Below are 19,108 nucleotides of genomic sequence, written 5' to 3'. Positions count from 1 at the left end.
TATTCATGCTACGTTACTTAAAACAACACACTAAATATTAAATATTTGCTTTATCAAGATAGATTTTCAAAAAACTTGCAGTAGAAAGTTCATTTTTAATTGATGCAAGGTAATTTGGGCCAATTCACCTGGAAGCCTGAGGGCCAAGAAAAATTTGTCTGAGGGCCGCATTTGGCCCACAGGCCATAGTTTGGACACGCCTGATCTAAACGCTGGTCCCTCACCATGATGTCTCCTTTGAGCAGCAGAGGCGTGTCCAGGCTCACACACAGCTTCTTCGCTCTGGAGTTTTGAGGGTCACTGCACAAACAACAAAACAATGAATGAAAGAGTGAAGGTCCAGTCCAGACCTCAAACCTCAGACCTTTAACAGAATCATACAGGACTCACTAGAGCGCAGACGTGTGCACCAGCTGAAGAGACTGATAGATCTTCACAAACGGATAGAAACCTGCAGAAAAAAAGGATCGGGTAGAGAGAGAGACAGAGAGAGAGACAGAGGGCACAAATATGCAGCGTACAGTTACTGCTCGGTTTCATGTTTCACTTCACACGTTCACTACAAAAATCTGTATGTGCAAAAGTTTTGTACATATTACATTTAGATGATCATTTTTTGTGTAGTAGTAGTATAGCGCTAAATACTTTATTTCATTTAATTCATAGTAGTTGTCTTATGTGCTCTTTTTCCAGACAATACTTTAACACTTAGAGTTACTCTAAATAATCTGCCATTTAATATATGATTAAGAAGATTCATTTTCACTGTGGTAAAAAAAATAAAAAATAAAAAATCTGCCAAGAAAATGATAAGTCCTTCACAGTCCTGCTTAGCTTTCCATTCATTCATTCAAAATTCTAATATTCCGAGTTCAAAGACATGGCGGAGGCTAACTAGCTACAGGCTCACTAATATCCACAAGCTGGATGTTTTTAAGTCCAAAAAGCACATTTTAAAAAGAAGATTCAGTGAAATGCTTTAATGCATTTGTGGTTTATAAAGTTTCATAAATACAATTTGAGGTCATCACAGAACTGATGAGCCCTGAACTTTCAAACTTTCAATAGTCATTTTTTTTTCTTCTTCAGAAAGTCTACAGAGAAAAAAAATGTATGAGAAATGTAATTCTGGAACCAGAGGTGGGCAGTCACTGTGGAACTCCACACAGAAATATGTATTTCTGTGATTTATGTAGGTCATAAGTACATACACGTCACCTATAGACTAAAGCGCTCAAATAAAGAAACAGTGAGTTTGCAGTGCAGAGACAAAGACAACAGAGCAGGTTTAGTTTTGGTGGAAAGCACATCTGACCTCCTCCAGGCTCAAAGCTCAGCACAGGGACCAGGATCTGCTGAAGGAACAGAGGACTGCTGTTCATCTGAATGAGGCCCGACAGGAGACCACCAAAGTAGTATATGTATCTGTGTATGGAGAGAAGAGGAAAAGGGGAGGAAAAGAAGAGGGAGAAGGGCGGGAGAGAGCATGAGGAGAAAGACAAAAAAGAGGAAAAAGAGAGTGGGGTAAAGAGAGGGAGAGAGGAGGAAAAGGGAAGGGAAGAGAGAGAAAGGAAGGAGAGGGATGAGAGAGGGACAGTAAGGAGGGAAAAGGGTTGAAGGAGAGAGTGAGGGAGAAAGAGCAAGATGAGAGGAATAAACAGGACAGCAGAGAGTGGAGAGAAAAGACAATTAAATACTGATGAAAATCCTAGATGAAGCCACACTTTGATAATGTCATGTACTGCATTACTAGTCCAGCACTAATAATTAGAATATCATGAAAAAGTTTCATATTTTTTGGCACTTATTTCAGAAAGTCAAACCCATATTTCATATAAACTCATGACACACGGAGTGAAAGATTTGTAGTTTATTTCTTGAATTTTTAAAGTTATGGATTGTGTGTCTCAGAAAATTAGATTATTACATAAGATCAATTCAAAATGAATGAGTGCATGAGTGCACATGGAAGCACAGGCTGCTTCAGCCACCAGGTCATCTGCATTGTTTTGTGCATTGTGCATGTGTGTGTGTGTGTGTGTGTGTGTGTGTGTGTGCGTGTGCGTGTGCGTGTGTGTGCGTGCGCGTGTAAGACCTGTTCTGAGACGGCTGCAGAGAAGATGACACTTTGTCTTCACAAAACTTCCTCATGGCCAAAGTGGTGAGTGCCTGTTCCACTCTGTAAGAGAAGATACAAGAAAATACTTTACACATTCTACACAAACACATATGACCTCCTCCTCCTCCTCCTCTGTGCACACAGACAGATGAAGGCCCTGGCTCTCGGGTGTAACATGTCCTAAACTTCATTACCCCTGACATAAGTACTGGACCTACTTACTGCAGTAAGTACTGGACATATTTACTAGAGTAAGTACTGGACCTTACCCTGCAGAGATCTTGCTGTAGTGCATGTACGCTGCCACAATCACTCCAGTCTTCCCTTTGTTACCCTGGAAATAACAAGAATTACATGCTAATATATATATATACAAATACATATACATATACATATACACCACGTCAGGACTAGGCCTCACCTTACAGTGCAGTACCACCACGTTCTGGGGGTCTTGGGACAGCCAGCTCTCCATGGCTTTGCACACGGAGCAGATCCGGTCCAAAGGGGGAGCATGGAGGTCAGGCCAGCCAAAGTCCTGCACCTGCACACGGGAGGGCATCTGGGTTAGCCTGTGGAGGAATTCTGAAACACCTGTACTTTAACTTAAAGAGCATATGACAGGTTCAACAACTTATGTCACTAAAGTATAATTAACATTGAGATAAATAGAGTTTAAAATTGGACCAAAAAGGATTTCCTTGTTTTCCTTAGTTTGACAATGTTGGAAAAATTCATAAGAAGCTATTTTATTTCTTGGTTGGTCAGAGGCAGCAGATGTGACATACTGTATGTAGAGGTAATTCCATAACTGTTACCTAGCAACCACAATGTAAACAAGGGCCACGATTCATCCACATTATTACACAACCATTATTAACACAGACAAATCAAAATAAAATGCTTTTATTTTATTAAACTGTTGTTTAAACAGTTGGAAAAGTACTTTCTTTGCTCATAAATTGTCCATTAAAAAAACTTTGTAAAACTATGATAAATATTCACCACAAGTACCATCAGTGAACCAAGGAAAAATGAGAAAAACATGAACACATGCCATATGCACTGTGAGCAGAGCCAGAGCAGCCCAAGTGTCTAGACCAAGGTGAGGTCTGGAACCAGTTACTCTTTGGTTGGTACTTAATACTCAACTAACTATTACAACAGTTCTAGACAAAAATAGCATATATCTCACATGTTTTTAAGTTTTGTTTTAGACATTCTTACCTTTGGGTTGAGTTTGGTGATGTCATGTCGTTTCTCTGATAAATTTAAGAGCTGAAATACATGACAAGAGGACAGAGTTTTACACATTTTCTTTTATAATCTCCATTTGAATCATGCGTCAGTGGGTTCTCCTGACCAGGAACTTGTGGTGGTGCTTGTTCTTGAGCATGAGCGCCACCTCCTGGATGTTGTGGTGGTACTGCGCCTCGTCCAACTCAGGGAAAAACACTGAGATGATCCTCTCAGTGATGTAGGTCAGGTCAAAGTCATACCTCTGCTCCATCACCCGCTCCACACTCCTGCTCCTGGAGACACAGACGAGACACTCAATCCTCACATCCTCTGCCCCTCTGCCCCTCTGCTCCTCTGACCCTCTCCTTCTCTGACCCTCTGCTCCATCACCCACTCCACACTCCTGCTCCTGGAGCCACAGACAAGACGCAATCATCTGACCCTATGACGCTCTCCACCTCTGACCCTCTCCTCTTCTTACCATCTCCTCTTCTGACCCTCTCCTCCTCTGACTCTCTCCTCCTCTGACCCTCTCCTCTCTGACCTCTCCTCTCCTCTCTGACCCTCTCCTCTTCTGACCCTCTCCTCTCTGACCCTCTCCTCCTCTGACTCTCTCCTCTCCTCCTCTGACCCTCTCCTCTCCTCCTCTGACCCTCTCCTCTCCTCCTCTGACTCTCTCCTCTCCTCCTCTGACCCTCTCCTCTCCTCTGACTCCTCTCCTCTCCTCCTCTGACTCTCTCTCCTCTGACCCTCTCCTCTGACCTCTCCTCTCTCTCTGACTCTCCTCTCCTCCTCTCTCCTCCTCTGACCCTCTCCTCTCCTCCTCTGACTCTCTCCTCTCCTCCTCTTACCCTCTCCTCCTCTGACCCTCTCCTCCTCTGACCTTCTCCTCGTCTGACCCTCTCCTTCTCTGACCCTCTCCTCTCCTCATCTGACCCTCTCCTCTTCATCCATGATTTTTTCCACATTTACCTCGGAAGGGAGCCTCTTTTTTTCAGCGATAAAGACTTGCTGCTGGAGCTGAGCTGAAAAAACAAACATGATTTAATCTGACTACTTAATGACCTTTAAAAACGTCTAAATGTCCGTTTTCTGTGTTCACTCACCTGGTCGAGAGGTGACGAGCAGGACGATAACACCTGAAAACAGACAAACACATTTACACAGGGGGCTGGAGGTTTGATTCCCATCTGACCATCACTATGAGTATGATGAGTGTCAAATGAGTGTCTAGTTTCGATATAGTCTGAGTTTCTTGTAAAAATACAATATTCGATTGTCAACATTGTCGACATTCTGATAAACGTGCACATTTTGAAGGATTTCGCAGCAGGTACAGAAATGTTCCAGACTGTTTAAGTGCACAAAGGTGACTGACAGGTGACTGACAGGTGATAGTGTGTGAAGCTTTAACCTCTGACCCTTCACTCTGATTGACAGCTCGGTGTGAGGGGTCAGGGGGGTCAGCAGCAGGTCAGGGATACAAGACGACAACAAACTACAAATCAGCACTGGGAGCATAAGGTTACAGCAGCACCTCAGAGCACCTCAGAGCACTTCAGAGCACCTCAGAGCCAGCAAGTCTCACGTTCAATTCCCGGGTGGGGCTTTTCTGGTTCAACAAGTTGTGGGCAACACTTGAATAGAATTTTAAAAAGGAAATTACTAACATTTGCTTTTTTCTAGCAAAGAGTTGCACTGCGTAACATTTCTTGTAGAGGGGCGGTGACCTGCTTGTGCTTATTTTGTCTGAAATGTCCCACTGGATGGTACAAACTTATCACATCACACTGGGGGGTGTTCTGCCTGTATGTCTGTGGCGGAATATTCAGCAGATCCATTATGACACAATGCACACATGATCAAACACAGATAATTTAGCTCTTTCTGGTCAGATTGTGCTAAAATGAGTCATAGAGCTTCAGACAGAGAAGTGCTTACAGTTATCTCACACCCCACAGAATGCTGATGACATCAACTGTTAAGTGTCAACATCTATTCATTCACAAACAAACTGTAGCGGCTGCTTGGACCATAACCAGCACTCACTCAAACATATTCATACGAGCAATGTAGGTGAAGTGTCTTGCTTAAGAACACAACAGCAGTCTCCAGCAGAGCCACTGCTGCTCTACTCTAACACCTGATATTCCCCACAGTCTCCCATCCAAGTCCTGACCCAGTCCTGCTTAGCAGAAGAGACCAGACTCTGACAGGAGCTTTGACCACAGTTTGGCTCATTAATCCTTAAAGCAACACTGTGTAACTTTCTGGAGGTGGAACATCACGTGCATTCCATGGAAATAAAGTTAAAACCAGAACCTTCTCCTTGGAGACAGAGGAGTTTGATTACATAGCCAAAGACCAACATTTCCACGGAAACGATCTTAATTATTCTGAAACAAACACGACGTCTCTTTTCCTCTAAATATTTCATTGCGACGCCAAAGTAAATGGAACAAAGTGATGTTAAAGTCACACTGCATCTTTGAGACACACACTCATGTAAACTCAGCTGGGCACTAAACTAAAGACATGGACTCACATTATGGCTTCAGTCACTTTAACTCTGCCTCACAGACCTGTACTCTGCCTCACAGACCTGTACTCCACACACTCGTGTAAACTCAGCTGGGTTCTAAACTAAAGACAAGGACTCATGTTAGTAGTAGTTGTAGTCGTAGTAGTCGTAAAAATGAGCACAGTGACTTTTTTACTGTTGCATGATTGTGTTGGGGAAGTGTTGGGAGCAGCTCTTATGTTTGACTTTAGACATGTTCAGGTTTGACTCCAGGACACAAACAAACAAACAGCAGAGAGCCTATAATGAGTCACAGAGAGGAGCACAGGGTCAAAGGTCAGACAGCTAAAACAACACGTTTATAGACCAACTGTATGGAACTGTAAATAACTGGAGGATTCATAGACACATGTCTGACCAGAGGACACACATCTCCAGAGGTAGTGTTTCTGACCAAAGGAAACACGTCTGACCAGAGACGGCGTGTGTGACCTGAGGCGGTGAGCGTGGGTCACACAGGAAGAGCCTGCTGTTTCCACGCTCCTGTGCACATGTGTCTGTGCTAATGACAGAGGACTGTTGCAAAAGGGGGGCAGGGGGGGTCCATCTGCTGCTGTTTGCCCTGAGCAGAGGGGGAGGGGGACGAGAGGGGGACGAGAGGGGAAGGAGGAGGGCTGTACCCAGGACACTCACCTGGCCGGCCTGACCCACACGCTTTGAAAAAACTTGACACAGAATGTAGAAGGGACTGGCTGCTCAGGCAACAGGGACACACTTCAGATGGAGGTCAGTGAAAGACACAAGTCATTTCTCCTCCACGCACATTTGTCAGTTTAACATGGACTCACAGGAGCTGCATTTACACTGGCATCTTCCCAATAGACCACTGACTTATACTATCTGGCTTTTACCATCGTCTTTTACCATCGTCTTATACTATTCTCTTCTACCAGTGTTTAAAGTAAAACCTGCTGCTTGTTCCAGTAAAGTCTGAGTCTTATTTGGCCTTACGTACATTTGGTTTTTAGTCCCAGTTTTGATGTGAATGTGTGAATGCACCCAGGAAATATCAACTGTCCGACTCCCACCACCACCACTGCAGTGCAAGGCCAAACTCACACACCTGACACACACTCAAATGAACCAAACGCACAATCATTTCAAAACATATCAAACCTGTAAAACGCAGACATACCTGTTTTGAGCAGTTGAGTAGTTGCTGTTCGTGTGTTGTTTTTGTGATATGATGCTTGTGTCTGGAGCTCAGATCAGAATAGCCGTGAGGATGTGCTGTGTTCAGCTGTTCCTCTCTATCACAAACACTTTATCCACACACAAATGGACAAATGATGCTTCTAAATCAGGCTCAGAGTGTCTCTACTGTCACTGTCTGCTCTTCTGCCTCTGCCCCTGTCTGCTCCTGTCTGCTCCTGTCTGCTCCTGTCTGCTCTCTGCTACAGTAGAGAGGCTTGGTGCTTGTCTGGTGTAGGCTTGTCACAATAATAACTATATTATCATGAAACAAATAAAGATTGGCAGTTTTGGCCTCAGTATTTATTGAGCTAGTGGATGGAGTACTTTTCTTCTGTTCGTGACACGAGCTGCAGTGGCTCACGGTGTGTTCATGAGTCTGTATTGATATTAATGATGCACTGACCTGTTTCATTGTGCCATATGTTTATTTTTTACAGTATGGTTCAGAAAGGTTTATTCTCACTATTGTTGTTTATCACAGTATTTGAATAATTACAATTAGAGCTGCAACAACAATGCATCAAATTAACAATGACCAATTCATTATTCAAACAATCAACAACTCATCTGATCAGAAAGAATTCCACAGAGATTTTCAGGACTCACAGAGACGTGTGGGGATCAAACTGATGGACATTAAACTAGAACAGACTGAAAACATCTCGATCATCTGCTCAGTTTAGTTTAGTCTAAAGGGCCATTATGACTCTCTGAACTGAAGTAGTAGTAGTAACAGCAGCAGCAGCAGCAGCAGCAGTAGTAGTAGTAGTAGTAGTAATAGAACTAGTAGTAGTACAAGTACTAGTAGTAGTAGCAGTAAGACTACAGTAGTATTAGTAAAGGGCCATATTATGCTACTGTGTTTCCTGGAGTTGTGTTTGTTTCATTCACATGTTTAACTCACATTTGCACATTTACACTGAGTTCTTCTTTCAAACCCGAAAACACTCTGTTCCACCTTGTGATGTCATGTGGTGATACAAGAAGTAATACTAATAGTAATAATAGTGTTTTTAAGCTTTACTAGGATCTAGCTTTACTAGAAAAGTACCTCTTCACGACATCACAAGGTGGAACAGAACATTTTAAGCTATGGAGATACTGTACAGACAGACTAATGATTAAGAGTTACTCACATGTGTGTGAATGAAACAAACACAACTCCAGGTAAGTTTTGAAGAGCTAACAACATTATTAAAGCTCACAAGCATCTGTTTTAAAACTGTGTGCACGTGTTGAGGATGTGGGGGAGAGTCGCTCGGCACAGTTTCTGTTGAGTTTGAAGTATCCGAGTGCACGTGCAGCTCTTTTCTCACTGATAATACATATTTAAAGTGACAGTAGCATGTTTAAAGTTTAAAGTTAAATGTTCTCTAAGTGTGCATCCACATCCAGTCTGATTCTGCTCATTTACTCCAGTCTACAGCACATTACACGTAATCATCCAGCCTGCGTGTGTTTACAGACGATCAGGAGCTAAGAATAGACCTGCTCACATCTACAAGGATACTGCGCAATCAAACCTCTCCATTCACTGTGGTATTAGTATTACATGTACACAGAGAGCATCTATATTATATTCTCCCAACTCTTTACTGAGCATACATCTATCTAGTGGCAACGTGGTTAATGGTTTCTCCTCACAGCAACATGGTTTTGGGTTCAGTTCCCTGGAGTTTGCATGTTCTCCCTGTGTGTGTGTGTGTGTGCGCGCGCGCGCGTGTGTGTGTGTGTGTGTTTCCTCCTCTACAAGAGGATAAAAAAATCCAAAATAAAAATGATTACCAATAATGGAAAGGAAACAAAAATATGTTTCAGAGTTTTAAATGAAGGAATCGATTCAGAGGCTTGTGATGACACAGTGTGGACCGCTCCTTTTCACTGCTCAGTACTTTTCTACATCTGTGTTTTCTGATGTCTTTTACATTTACTTTTACATATATCTTTTACTACAGTTTTAAACAGGTCCCTCAGGACTTTTACTAATGTATCATTTGAGTATTTTCAGATTTTTCTTCTACTGATAATTATTAATGAGAGCAGACAGAAAATATACAGTAGTCCAAATGTTTTGCAGGAGCCACATAAAGATTCATCTGCATATAATAAAGATGTAACAATAACCAAAATATTGTGATATCGTATCGTCAAAAGTCTCTCGATAATATTGTGGGCCATCACAATATATTGAATCACAAGTTTCTTTGTTTAAATTCATTGTTATGGTGCAGCAACAGCTAAAAGAACAGAGGGAACTACATCCATCCAATCCTTTACTCCATTTTGGTGCAAACTACATGAAGAAGTAACAGCTCTAAACACTTTTACATCTGAGTTCTTTGAATTAAGTCTTTTGCATTAAGGCATTTTAAGAGGAAAAAATAGCATATTCACAATTTTCTTAGCCTTCACAAAATATCGCAAAAAATAAATGTATATCGTGAAAAAAATCATACCATGAGATTTGGAAATTGTTACATCCCTAGTATATAAAATAAAACAGACACTCAAGAGGTAGTGTTAGGAAATACACACACATATGGGAGCTTTGACAGGAGAAAAGGTTATTAGGCTGCACTGCTCCTGACGGATGGGTCAAATGCAGAGGACACACTTAAATCACAATTAATTCAACTAATTCATGACTAACAGTCATAATATGAGACAGAAGCACACTGCAGGTAGACAGTATAACAAATGATCAGTAATGCTGAAAGTTGTTTTAAAGCTACAGCAAGGACTTTGAGGAGAAAACACTTTGAGGAAGTCAGTTTTGTGTCATGTAGGACCTTTAAAATTCACTTCACAGCACTTGTTCAGAAGCAGGGGGACAGTAGCAAAATGTGACACACTGGGGCTTTAAAGATGTACAAAAACTCAAAATGCTGCAAAAAGATCAGCCTTTTGCAGAGGCTCAGAGTCAGGTAAAAGGCAAACAAACGCACACCATCATGTTTCTGCGTGTGTGTGTGTGTGTGTGTGCATGTGTATGTGTGCAGGGGTGTGTGTGTGTGCATGTGTATGTGTGCAGAGGTGTGTGTGTGTGTGTGTGTGTGTGTGTGTGCATGTGTGTGTGTGTACAGTTTACAGTCATATCTTATATCTCATATTATTAAAGACACACTAGAGCTCACTGTGTTTGTCAGAATAGCCCGCCCCAGAGTCAGACGTCCATAATCTGCCTATAATAAGGACAACAGCTGCTCTGGACCCTGATCTGCACAAACAGGGACTCCACTGATAAAGGGAATTAAACCCTCCACTTTAATATGAATAAACGACTGGTCTGCAAACAGAGCTACAGCCATGAACTCACCAACCATCATTACAACCAACTAAGTGCTATATATCCTGATGCATTTCTAAGTATTATGTGACATTTCCCACACAGTCTGGATTTAAAACGGGTTTGTAACTAACACTGAACAAATGAAGTCCACACCAAGTCAAAGCACACTCTACATTTTACACACACTTCACTTTAAACAGACAACTGTAACCGTTTCTAATAAAGAATCATTTTGCACACTCACAGGTTTTTCACCAACATGGCAACATGAGTTATTTTCACATGAACAGAAGCTGATACAAGTCGTGAGATAAACATGAAAAGTGTGTGTGGTAAATGTAAAGTGCTTTTACCTTCTCTCTGCTCCTGTCTGCTCCTCTGACTCAGGCTCAATGCATCACTCACTCTCTCCACTGTAACACGCCCCGCCTTCCCTCTCCCTCCCGGCCCCAGACGCTTCCTCTTGGATCACCGCACACACACACAAACACACACAAACACACATGGTGGGTTTCTGTGCTTCATGGGGACGTTACATGGACTTCCATTCATTACCTGGATTCTAACTTTAACTCTAGTCACTCCTGTCCTGACCTGGAAGGAGTTGTATGAAAAACAGAGCTAGTTCATTTTAAACAGTTTGCAGTGGTCGCAAAGTTGTATCAGAGCATCATAATTACTCACTACGGTGATCTTAAAAGTGTTTTTCACAACTTTCAGAGACCAGAGTGGAGTATTACATTAGTGTTATTATAGAATTATTTTACGCCCAAGAGCTGTGTATGCACGATATCTGTACTGAGTACTGGAGCAAGACACATTTTGCTCAAATACATGTGACAAATTTGGTACCAGACATGTCACCCAATTAAACCCACATCTGGGCTTTACACTCACTTAGACAAACTTTACTGATCCACAAGGGAAATGATTTGGACACAGGAGTCACACATCACAATATCATAGAATAACAAAGAGTAAAAAGATAAATGGTAATAATACATTCTAAATAAGCAGCAAAAAAGAGCAAGAGACAGGAGTCAAATAAAACATAATTACATAAATGTAAATGTACAAGTCAGAATAAAATTGAAAAATAAGTCATAAAATATAAAATCTCAGCTTTACACAAGAGTTCACAGGAAGAACAAGCAACAACGATCTGATGATTGACAGGACATACAGTTATCTGTTACATAAGAGTGAGTTGTTGTAGGGAGTATTATCTGTTACATAAGGGTGAGTTGTTGAACAGTTGTAGGGAGTATTATTTGTTATATAAGGGTGACTTGTTGAACCGTTGTAGGGAGTATTATCTGTTACATAAGGCTGAGTTGTTGCACAGTTGTAGGGAGTATTATCTGTAAACACATGTTTCTGACCCCATAACAAAGGCAGGTCCCCGCACCGTGAGTGTGTCCAGAGTTTTGTCCTCATAATGAGATAAATACATACTTACACACTCTTTAGCCTGTGACCATGTGTGGACATCTGCTCGAGCTAAACAGAGAGCTCCACCGAGCGCGTGCACAACTCTCCTGCAGGACCGAGCGCGTGCACAACTCTCCTGCAGGACCGAGCGCGCGCACACAACGCTCCTGTGAAACCGAGCAACACTCCTGAGAGACCGAGCGCGTGCACAACACTCCTGAGAGACCGAGCGCGTGCACAACACTACTGAGAGACCGAGCGCGTGCACAACACTCCTGAGAGACCGAGCGCGTGCACAACACTACTGAGAGACCGAGCGCGTGCACAACACTACTGAGAGACCGAGCGCGTGCACAACACTACTGAGAGACCGAGCGCGCGCACAACACTCGTGCAGGACACACTGTGGAGTTGAACCTGATCTGAGTCTGGTCACAATCCTCAGGTGGAGTTTGTGTGTAAGTGTCAGGTTGTAGAGTTGTTGAGTTCATATGTGTGTAATTACTGGGCCTATTCACATGAAACAGAAACTGGCACAAAGTTCAGTGTCTTCTCTGTCAGGAAAAATAAACTAAAGATACATATTTTTTTCACTGTCGTCCTAAAGGGGGTTAGTGAACCAAAGAGCCAGAGCTTAGAGCTGCAGGACTAAGAAGGTAAATGATTACAGACTCTCAAATGTAGTGAAAGCAAAAGCTCACACACACATTCAGTGGCTTCTTATTATGATAAACACGTTTTCTTACTCACATTGCACCAAAAGTCATCAAAAGCACACACACACACATTCTCCTTCAACATTCTGATCGTGTCAGAGTTCCGATCACATTAACACTTGGGCTCAGGTCATTCTAAATGCTTCACACCTCAGTGCACGGACTGTGGAGTTTTGAACACACACATGAACAAGCTGGAAGAATATCCAAGAGTGATTTTTATAACTTTGTGATTGTGATTAGATTCACATTTATGATTTAATAACAGGATTGTGTTCACATTTTAAACATGTGTACAGATGTACACTTGTTGAGGCTAAGATGGTTTATGCAGAATAAGACAGGAGATGTTGTTTGTGGAGAAAATGAAGGACTTCTGATTTGATAATTGTGTTGGTTCAGTTTAAGTTGATTGTGATTCATCTTGCAGTCCTGATACACTACATTATTTTATGATGAAAAAGTGAAAGGCTCAGAGCAGATCAAACGTCTTTACTGTGCAGGAGCTTTAAAGGAGCTTCGTGTGGCCTGTATGAGCCTGTGTCTCCAGAGTCTTCACCTGCAGACACAGACACGCCCATGTTTGTCTCATTCTCAGTTTATGGACAGACCAGGTCTCATGTGAAGCTCAGAAGCTCTAGAATTCCCTCCCTGAGCTGCAGAGGCTGCACTAGCACTGACTCATGATGCTGCAGGTGCTGGGCTTTAGGGAGTGACCGTTCAGATCAGAGAGAGAACTTTAAGCTTTAAACACACTGGATTTAAACTTTGAACCTGGCAACACAAATGAGAGAGTCATGTGAGGCTCATTCTGCTTTCTGATTGGATATTGGATCTTTATATAAAGATATATGTGAGATATTAAAACAAAAACAACATGTCCATCATGTCCATGATTCTGTAATTAAGAATAAATCAACAGTATTATTGTTCTTAGTTGTATTCGATTAGAACATGTTTCACTTGTATCTGGGGACACAGGTTTGATATGTTTAAGAAATTTACAATCAGAATCACACACAGTTCCTTTCATTAAACGGCCCTCTGTGACTCTAGAAATATCAAAGCTCGATTTGAACTCTGCCATTTCTCTTTCTGTGTGTCTCTGTGTGTGTGTCTCTCTGTCTCTCTCTGTGTCTCTCTCTGTGTGTGTCTCACTTTCTGTCTCTCTCTCTCTCTGTCTCTCTCTCTCTCTCTGTGCCTCTATGTGTGTCTCAGTCTTTCTCTCCCTCCCTCTCTCTATTGCTCTCTCTGTCTCTCTCTCTCTGTCTCTCTGTCTGTCTCTGTGTGCGTGAGACCAGCAGACGTGCCTGAGCCTTGTTAAGCCTCTGTTGTATTTGTGTTTTGGGTTTATTTATGTGTACCCCCCCCTCTTTCTCTCTCTCTCCCTCTCTTCTCACCCTCTCCTCTCTCTGCCACCCCATCACCCTCTCTGTCTCCCTCACACTTTCTGTCCCCCTTCTCTCCACCTCTCTTCCTCCTTCTTTACTCCTGGCTACACTTCCCTTCCCTCACCCAACTCTCTCTCTCTCCCTTGCTACTAACCTTCTTTCCCTCTTTCACTCTCTCTCTCTCTCTCTCTCTCTCTCTCTCTCACACAGCTGTCCGGTCTCTATCTCTCCATCCCACGCTGATCACAGAGACACAGGAATCCATGGCATGAAACCAATTCACTAAAAATAACCTTCAGCTCATCTCAAGTCCAGCCCTGGTCTGTGGGGAATAAACCAGGACTAAACCAGGACTAAACCAGGTCCAAACCAGTTGTGAACCAGGACTAAACCAGGACTAAACCAGGTCCAAACCAGGTCTAGTCCAGCCTTAAGAGTTGCTTTAAGTTCACTCGGTGCTGGTGAGTAGTTGTTAGATTTTGAGGATTTTTCACCATTCAAAAGTTGTCATACTTTGTAAATTGTTAATCACTATGGCAACACTCCTAATTTTTCATCATTCTGAAACCCATGGATGGCCACAGCTGTCCTGCCCTGTGACTTGCCTAAGGACACAACAACAATGCACAGGTTGAAGCGAGAACTGAACCACAATAATATCAAACTGAGCCCAGTGCAAGGGAAAGTACTTCTGGAACAATGATATCGTTGTAGATTATTTTGGATAGTACAATAGGAATGCAGATTCAGATAGTGTCTTTCACCTGCTTGTCTCATGAAAATATTACTGCTTTGCCTGGAATGTTCCACAGTATGGCATTAGACTTAAGCTAAAAATACTTGGTCTAGTGTAGTCACCTGCTTGTTTCTATGGAGATGTTATTTTGTGGAATATTTTTAGACAAAACAACAATATCTAGATGGAGAGAAGAAGGTAGTAGTAGTAGTAGTAGTAGAAGTAGTAGTAGTTTCTTTTCTTCAGTCATGTTCTTAATCATGTACTTAATAGATTGTTACAAACATTTCATATAAAACTCGGCCCAAAGGGGCTGAGGCTGAAGTGAAATCACTTGTGAATGTCTAACCCTGAGTTTCATTCTGTCCACCTGAAAAGTTCCATAGGGCCCCTTTAATAATATAATAAAAATACAGTAGGGTTGTCACAAGTATGGAAAATCAGACAAACTAGTGTCAAAACGAGATTTTCATTCCTCACAGACACTGATACTAAAAAAGTGTCATTGACAGGACAGAGCAGACGTTTTCCTGAATGTCTTTAGAATGATGTTGAGTTGGATCAGAACAAGTGTCAGAGCACATAGACTAGTAATGTTGGGGAGTAACAGATTACATGTACCGGCATTATGTAATCAGAGTACAAATTATGAGTAACTGTATTCAGTTACTGTTACTGTTTCAAAGAGTGGTAATTGGATTACAGTTACTTTGTTGAAATAAATGGATTACATGGTGGTATGTTCCTGTTTTCACATTTTAGGCTCAACCAGGACTAAAACCAGGTATAAAAGCAGGACTAAACAGCATTAAACTAGGAGTAAACCAGGACTAAAACCAGGACTAAACCATGTCTAAAAGCAGGATTAAACAGCACTAAACTAGGACTAAAACCAGGTCTAAACCAGGCCTAAACAATATGACACTAACAGTAGGTGGACATAATTTAAAGCAGCAGTGATGTCATATAAAAAAAAAACTTTTCTCTATCAATAATCATTTTAATACGTTTAAGGAAAGACTTGAGTTTTTTTGTCTTGAAGCAGACAAAATATCTCATGTTAAGATCCTTGTCTTTGCTTCTCTTCAGCAAACTAAAGTCTGTTCATGGAGACTTGGACTCAAGAGGGAATTTGAAGACAATAAACAAGAATTTTCAGGATGTTGTTGCTACTTTCATGTAGTTTTAAAAAGCATGACGATATCAAGTAATCCAAAGTATTCAGATTACGTTACTCACTTTAAGTAATTTAATGGATTACGTTGAGGTATGTAATCTGTAATCTGTTGGGGAATACATTTTAAAAGTAACCTTCCCAACACTGTAGACTAGTATACACAAATGGACCAACATGAACCTACTGCACCACTGACCATTACACACATACACACATACACACATACACACACACACATACACACGTACACACGTACACACATACACACGTACACACACACACGTACACACATACACACGTACACACATACACACGTACACACATACACACAAGAACATTCTACCATTGAACAGGCTGTTGTCTAAAGAAAGAGTTTCTTTCATCATGGTGGTGTCAGGATCAGTATTGAGTCTATTCGTTGGTATTGAAATGGAGTGTGGAGTGTGTGTGGCGTGACAGCCTGAGCGTGAGCATGTGTGTGTGTGTGTGCAGATATCTGTGTAGCGTGAGGCGCCTGTGCTCCTGTCTGTTTGTGGACAGTGACGAGAGGCGGCTGAAATAAAAATAGTTCCTTTGAACAGTTGCTGGGGGACACTTGTGAGTAAATATAAGTCCCGCTAATGAGGAAACAGGAAGTGGGCCGCTCGAGTTCAAAGTTCAAAGTGTGCTGATGAAACGTGGGGTCACAGTCAGGTCAAAGGTCAAAGGTCACTGTACACAGAGCTGCTTTAACGCAGACGTACAGTGAGGAGACACGGTGCCGCTGTACGAAAGCTCCACAACACTCACGACAGCAGGTGGAAGTGGCTGGTTTAGCAGTTCGCACTTCTACCTCACAGTAAGAAGGTCCCGGGTTTGATTCCCAGACTGCGTGGCTCCTGTGTGTGACCAGCTATTCTGGTTTCTACATTTTTCAACACAAAATATTGTTCAATGATTTTGTCATTTTGTCTTAATTCCTGCCTAAAAGAGTATCTGGTTTCTAGTTTTAGTGTAGAGTGACCACACATCCCTGTTTCCCCGGGTCAGTCCCTGTGTCCTCTGTCCCAGCAGATTTATACAAAACCAATGATTTGTCAAAGTTTTATACAAGAAATGTCCCAGGTGTCCCTATTTTTGACCAATTTGATCCTGCCAACAGTAAAAACAGACATACATTGTCATTTATTTCAGTAAAATACAGAAAATCTGCTTCAAAACGACCAAAACACAAAGACTAACACAGGTTAGTCATGAATGTTCTCTGCAGAACACTCCTTCATTACACTCGTTTCACAATTTTATCATCACCAACCACCACAAACCCAGAGAGTCCCAGTGTTTGATTTTGAATATCTGGTCACACTAGTTTAGTCTCATACTAAATGTGAGTATTGATACCCAGACAGCTGAATGAACATTCCCTGTCGGTTTGAAGCTAACTGGAGGCACTGCTTGGTCTGAAGCTTACTCAAGTTAGACTTTATTCTGAGCTCCTAAACACGACCATGAACGCTCGTACTGATAACAGGCTCCAGTCTAAAACTCATGAGGCGGCATTTGCAAATGTGTGCATTGTGTCACCATGGTAACTGCTGAACATTTAGCCATAGACATACATGCAGAACACCCACACGGCCTTCTTGATGCGGGTCAAGAGAGCAAACCACTCTGCAACAATGCTCTACAATTCACGTCGTGTGGAATCATATCAGATCTCTTCTTCTATTCATATGTGTGGGTCATTTGTAGTTCTTTGTAGTTCTTTCTTAGCGCTAATTTTTACTGCCACTAAACGTTTACATTTCTACTTCTCTTTATTCATTTCAAATCAGGCGTTACAAATCCGGTAGAGTAAATCGTGCCTAGGGACGTGGCTCAGATCTGGAACACATGTAGGTCAGTACGCATGGATTACTGCAATACTGCTTCTACCACTGCTACTTCTACTACTACTACTACTACTACTGCAGTGAGTGCGACCGCTCCGCATCTGACTCACTGACACACTTTTCTCACAGTCAAACAGAGGAGGAGGGGCTTACCTTGGACTGACATGACTTGTGCACTGCCAGTTTACAATCTGAGGAGGGAAAATGAAAAATGGATTTTAATTTTTAATATCTTTTGAATGAAAGAAAAGGTCTTAAATGTCACATATAGCAGGAGGCTGCAACCCAAAAACAGGCGGCTAAGACATGCTGTTACATTAACTCCAGTGCAGTTTCAATGGGAGAGTGAGCGTGAGCCTCGAGACATCACTGCCCCGCACAGATATAGAACGGTAGACCTCACATTGACGACCGCTGTTGAATGAGTCAACAAAGCCGCCATCTTGGTCCAGGGTATTGCTGCATTAAATGAATGAACATCAATCGGGGACAAGGAGATTTACAGAATTAAAGTAGACTACGTTAAATCAACAAGTTTTATTTTTTTAGTTCGTTTACAAATGTCAGACGTGTATTTACAACCAAGGTTTTTGTTAACATCGCCGACTTTTACGTTCAAACTGTAATGGACATAATCATGGCATTTTTCTATTTGAAATAAACACAAACTCCATTTCCATGAAACCGACCATTTGCTTGTGTAAGATCTAAAGATGATGTGATTACAGGAGTGAGCACAGAAGCTGCTTGAGAAGTTTGAGAAAAGAAAAAAAACAATGAAATAACGACACAATCTCTACACAAGCTGTGTGTTTCCTGTCACATGCCTACACCTGTCACACACCTACACCTGTCACACACCTGTACACCTGTACACCTGTACACCTGTCACACCTGTACACCACAACCTGTCACACCTACACCTGTGCTACACCTGCCTGTCACACACCTGTCACACACACCTGTCACACCTACACCTGTACACCTGCCTGCACCTGTCTACACCTGTCATACACCTGCCTACACCTGTCTACACCTGTCACACCTCTACACCTGTCACACACCTACACCTGTCACACACACCTGTCACACACCTACACCTGTCTACACCTGCACACCTGCCTACACCTGTCTACACCTGTCACACACCTACACCTGTCACACACCTACACCTGTCACACACCTGTCACACACCTACACCTGTCACACCTGTCACACACACACCTACCTGTACACACACCTGTCACACACACCTGCACACCTCTACACCTGTCTACACCTACACCTGTCACACCTACACCTGTACACCTGTCACACACACCTGTCACACCTACACCTGTCACACACTACACCTGTGTACACCT

At 42.2% G+C, this 19,108-nt stretch overlaps 1 protein-coding gene across 1 annotated transcript in view; it reads right to left on the bottom strand.

Annotated features, from left to right (window-relative positions):
- The window catches only part of LOC110165730 (tensin-2-like), a 54,931-nt gene that overhangs the window by 26,073 nt on the left and 9,750 nt on the right, over nucleotides 1-19,108 (bottom strand). The window contains exons 3-13 of the mRNA XM_055160872.1: nucleotides 17,898-17,935; nucleotides 4,465-4,497; nucleotides 4,331-4,383; nucleotides 3,483-3,651; nucleotides 3,347-3,397; nucleotides 2,541-2,663; nucleotides 2,389-2,453; nucleotides 2,096-2,179; nucleotides 1,316-1,425; nucleotides 391-451; nucleotides 225-300 (exon numbers count right to left, since the gene is read on the bottom strand). Of these exons, the coding sequence (XP_055016847.1) occupies nucleotides 225-300; nucleotides 391-451; nucleotides 1,316-1,425; nucleotides 2,096-2,179; nucleotides 2,389-2,453; nucleotides 2,541-2,663; nucleotides 3,347-3,397; nucleotides 3,483-3,651; nucleotides 4,331-4,383; nucleotides 4,465-4,497; nucleotides 17,898-17,935 (863 nt within the window). The remainder of the gene's footprint in view (nucleotides 1-224; nucleotides 301-390; nucleotides 452-1,315; nucleotides 1,426-2,095; nucleotides 2,180-2,388; nucleotides 2,454-2,540; nucleotides 2,664-3,346; nucleotides 3,398-3,482; nucleotides 3,652-4,330; nucleotides 4,384-4,464; nucleotides 4,498-17,897; nucleotides 17,936-19,108) is intronic.

This window comes from Boleophthalmus pectinirostris, unplaced genomic scaffold (genome assembly GCF_026225935.1).
Source record: "Boleophthalmus pectinirostris isolate CB_2022bp ecotype Guang Dong unplaced genomic scaffold, ASM2622593v1 HiC_scaffold_3, whole genome shotgun sequence".
In the NCBI taxonomy this organism is placed as follows: Eukaryota; Metazoa; Chordata; class Actinopteri; order Gobiiformes; family Gobiidae; genus Boleophthalmus; species Boleophthalmus pectinirostris.
The sequence above is the reverse complement of the archived record's forward strand: the minus strand, read 5'-3'. Positions and strand labels throughout refer to the sequence as shown.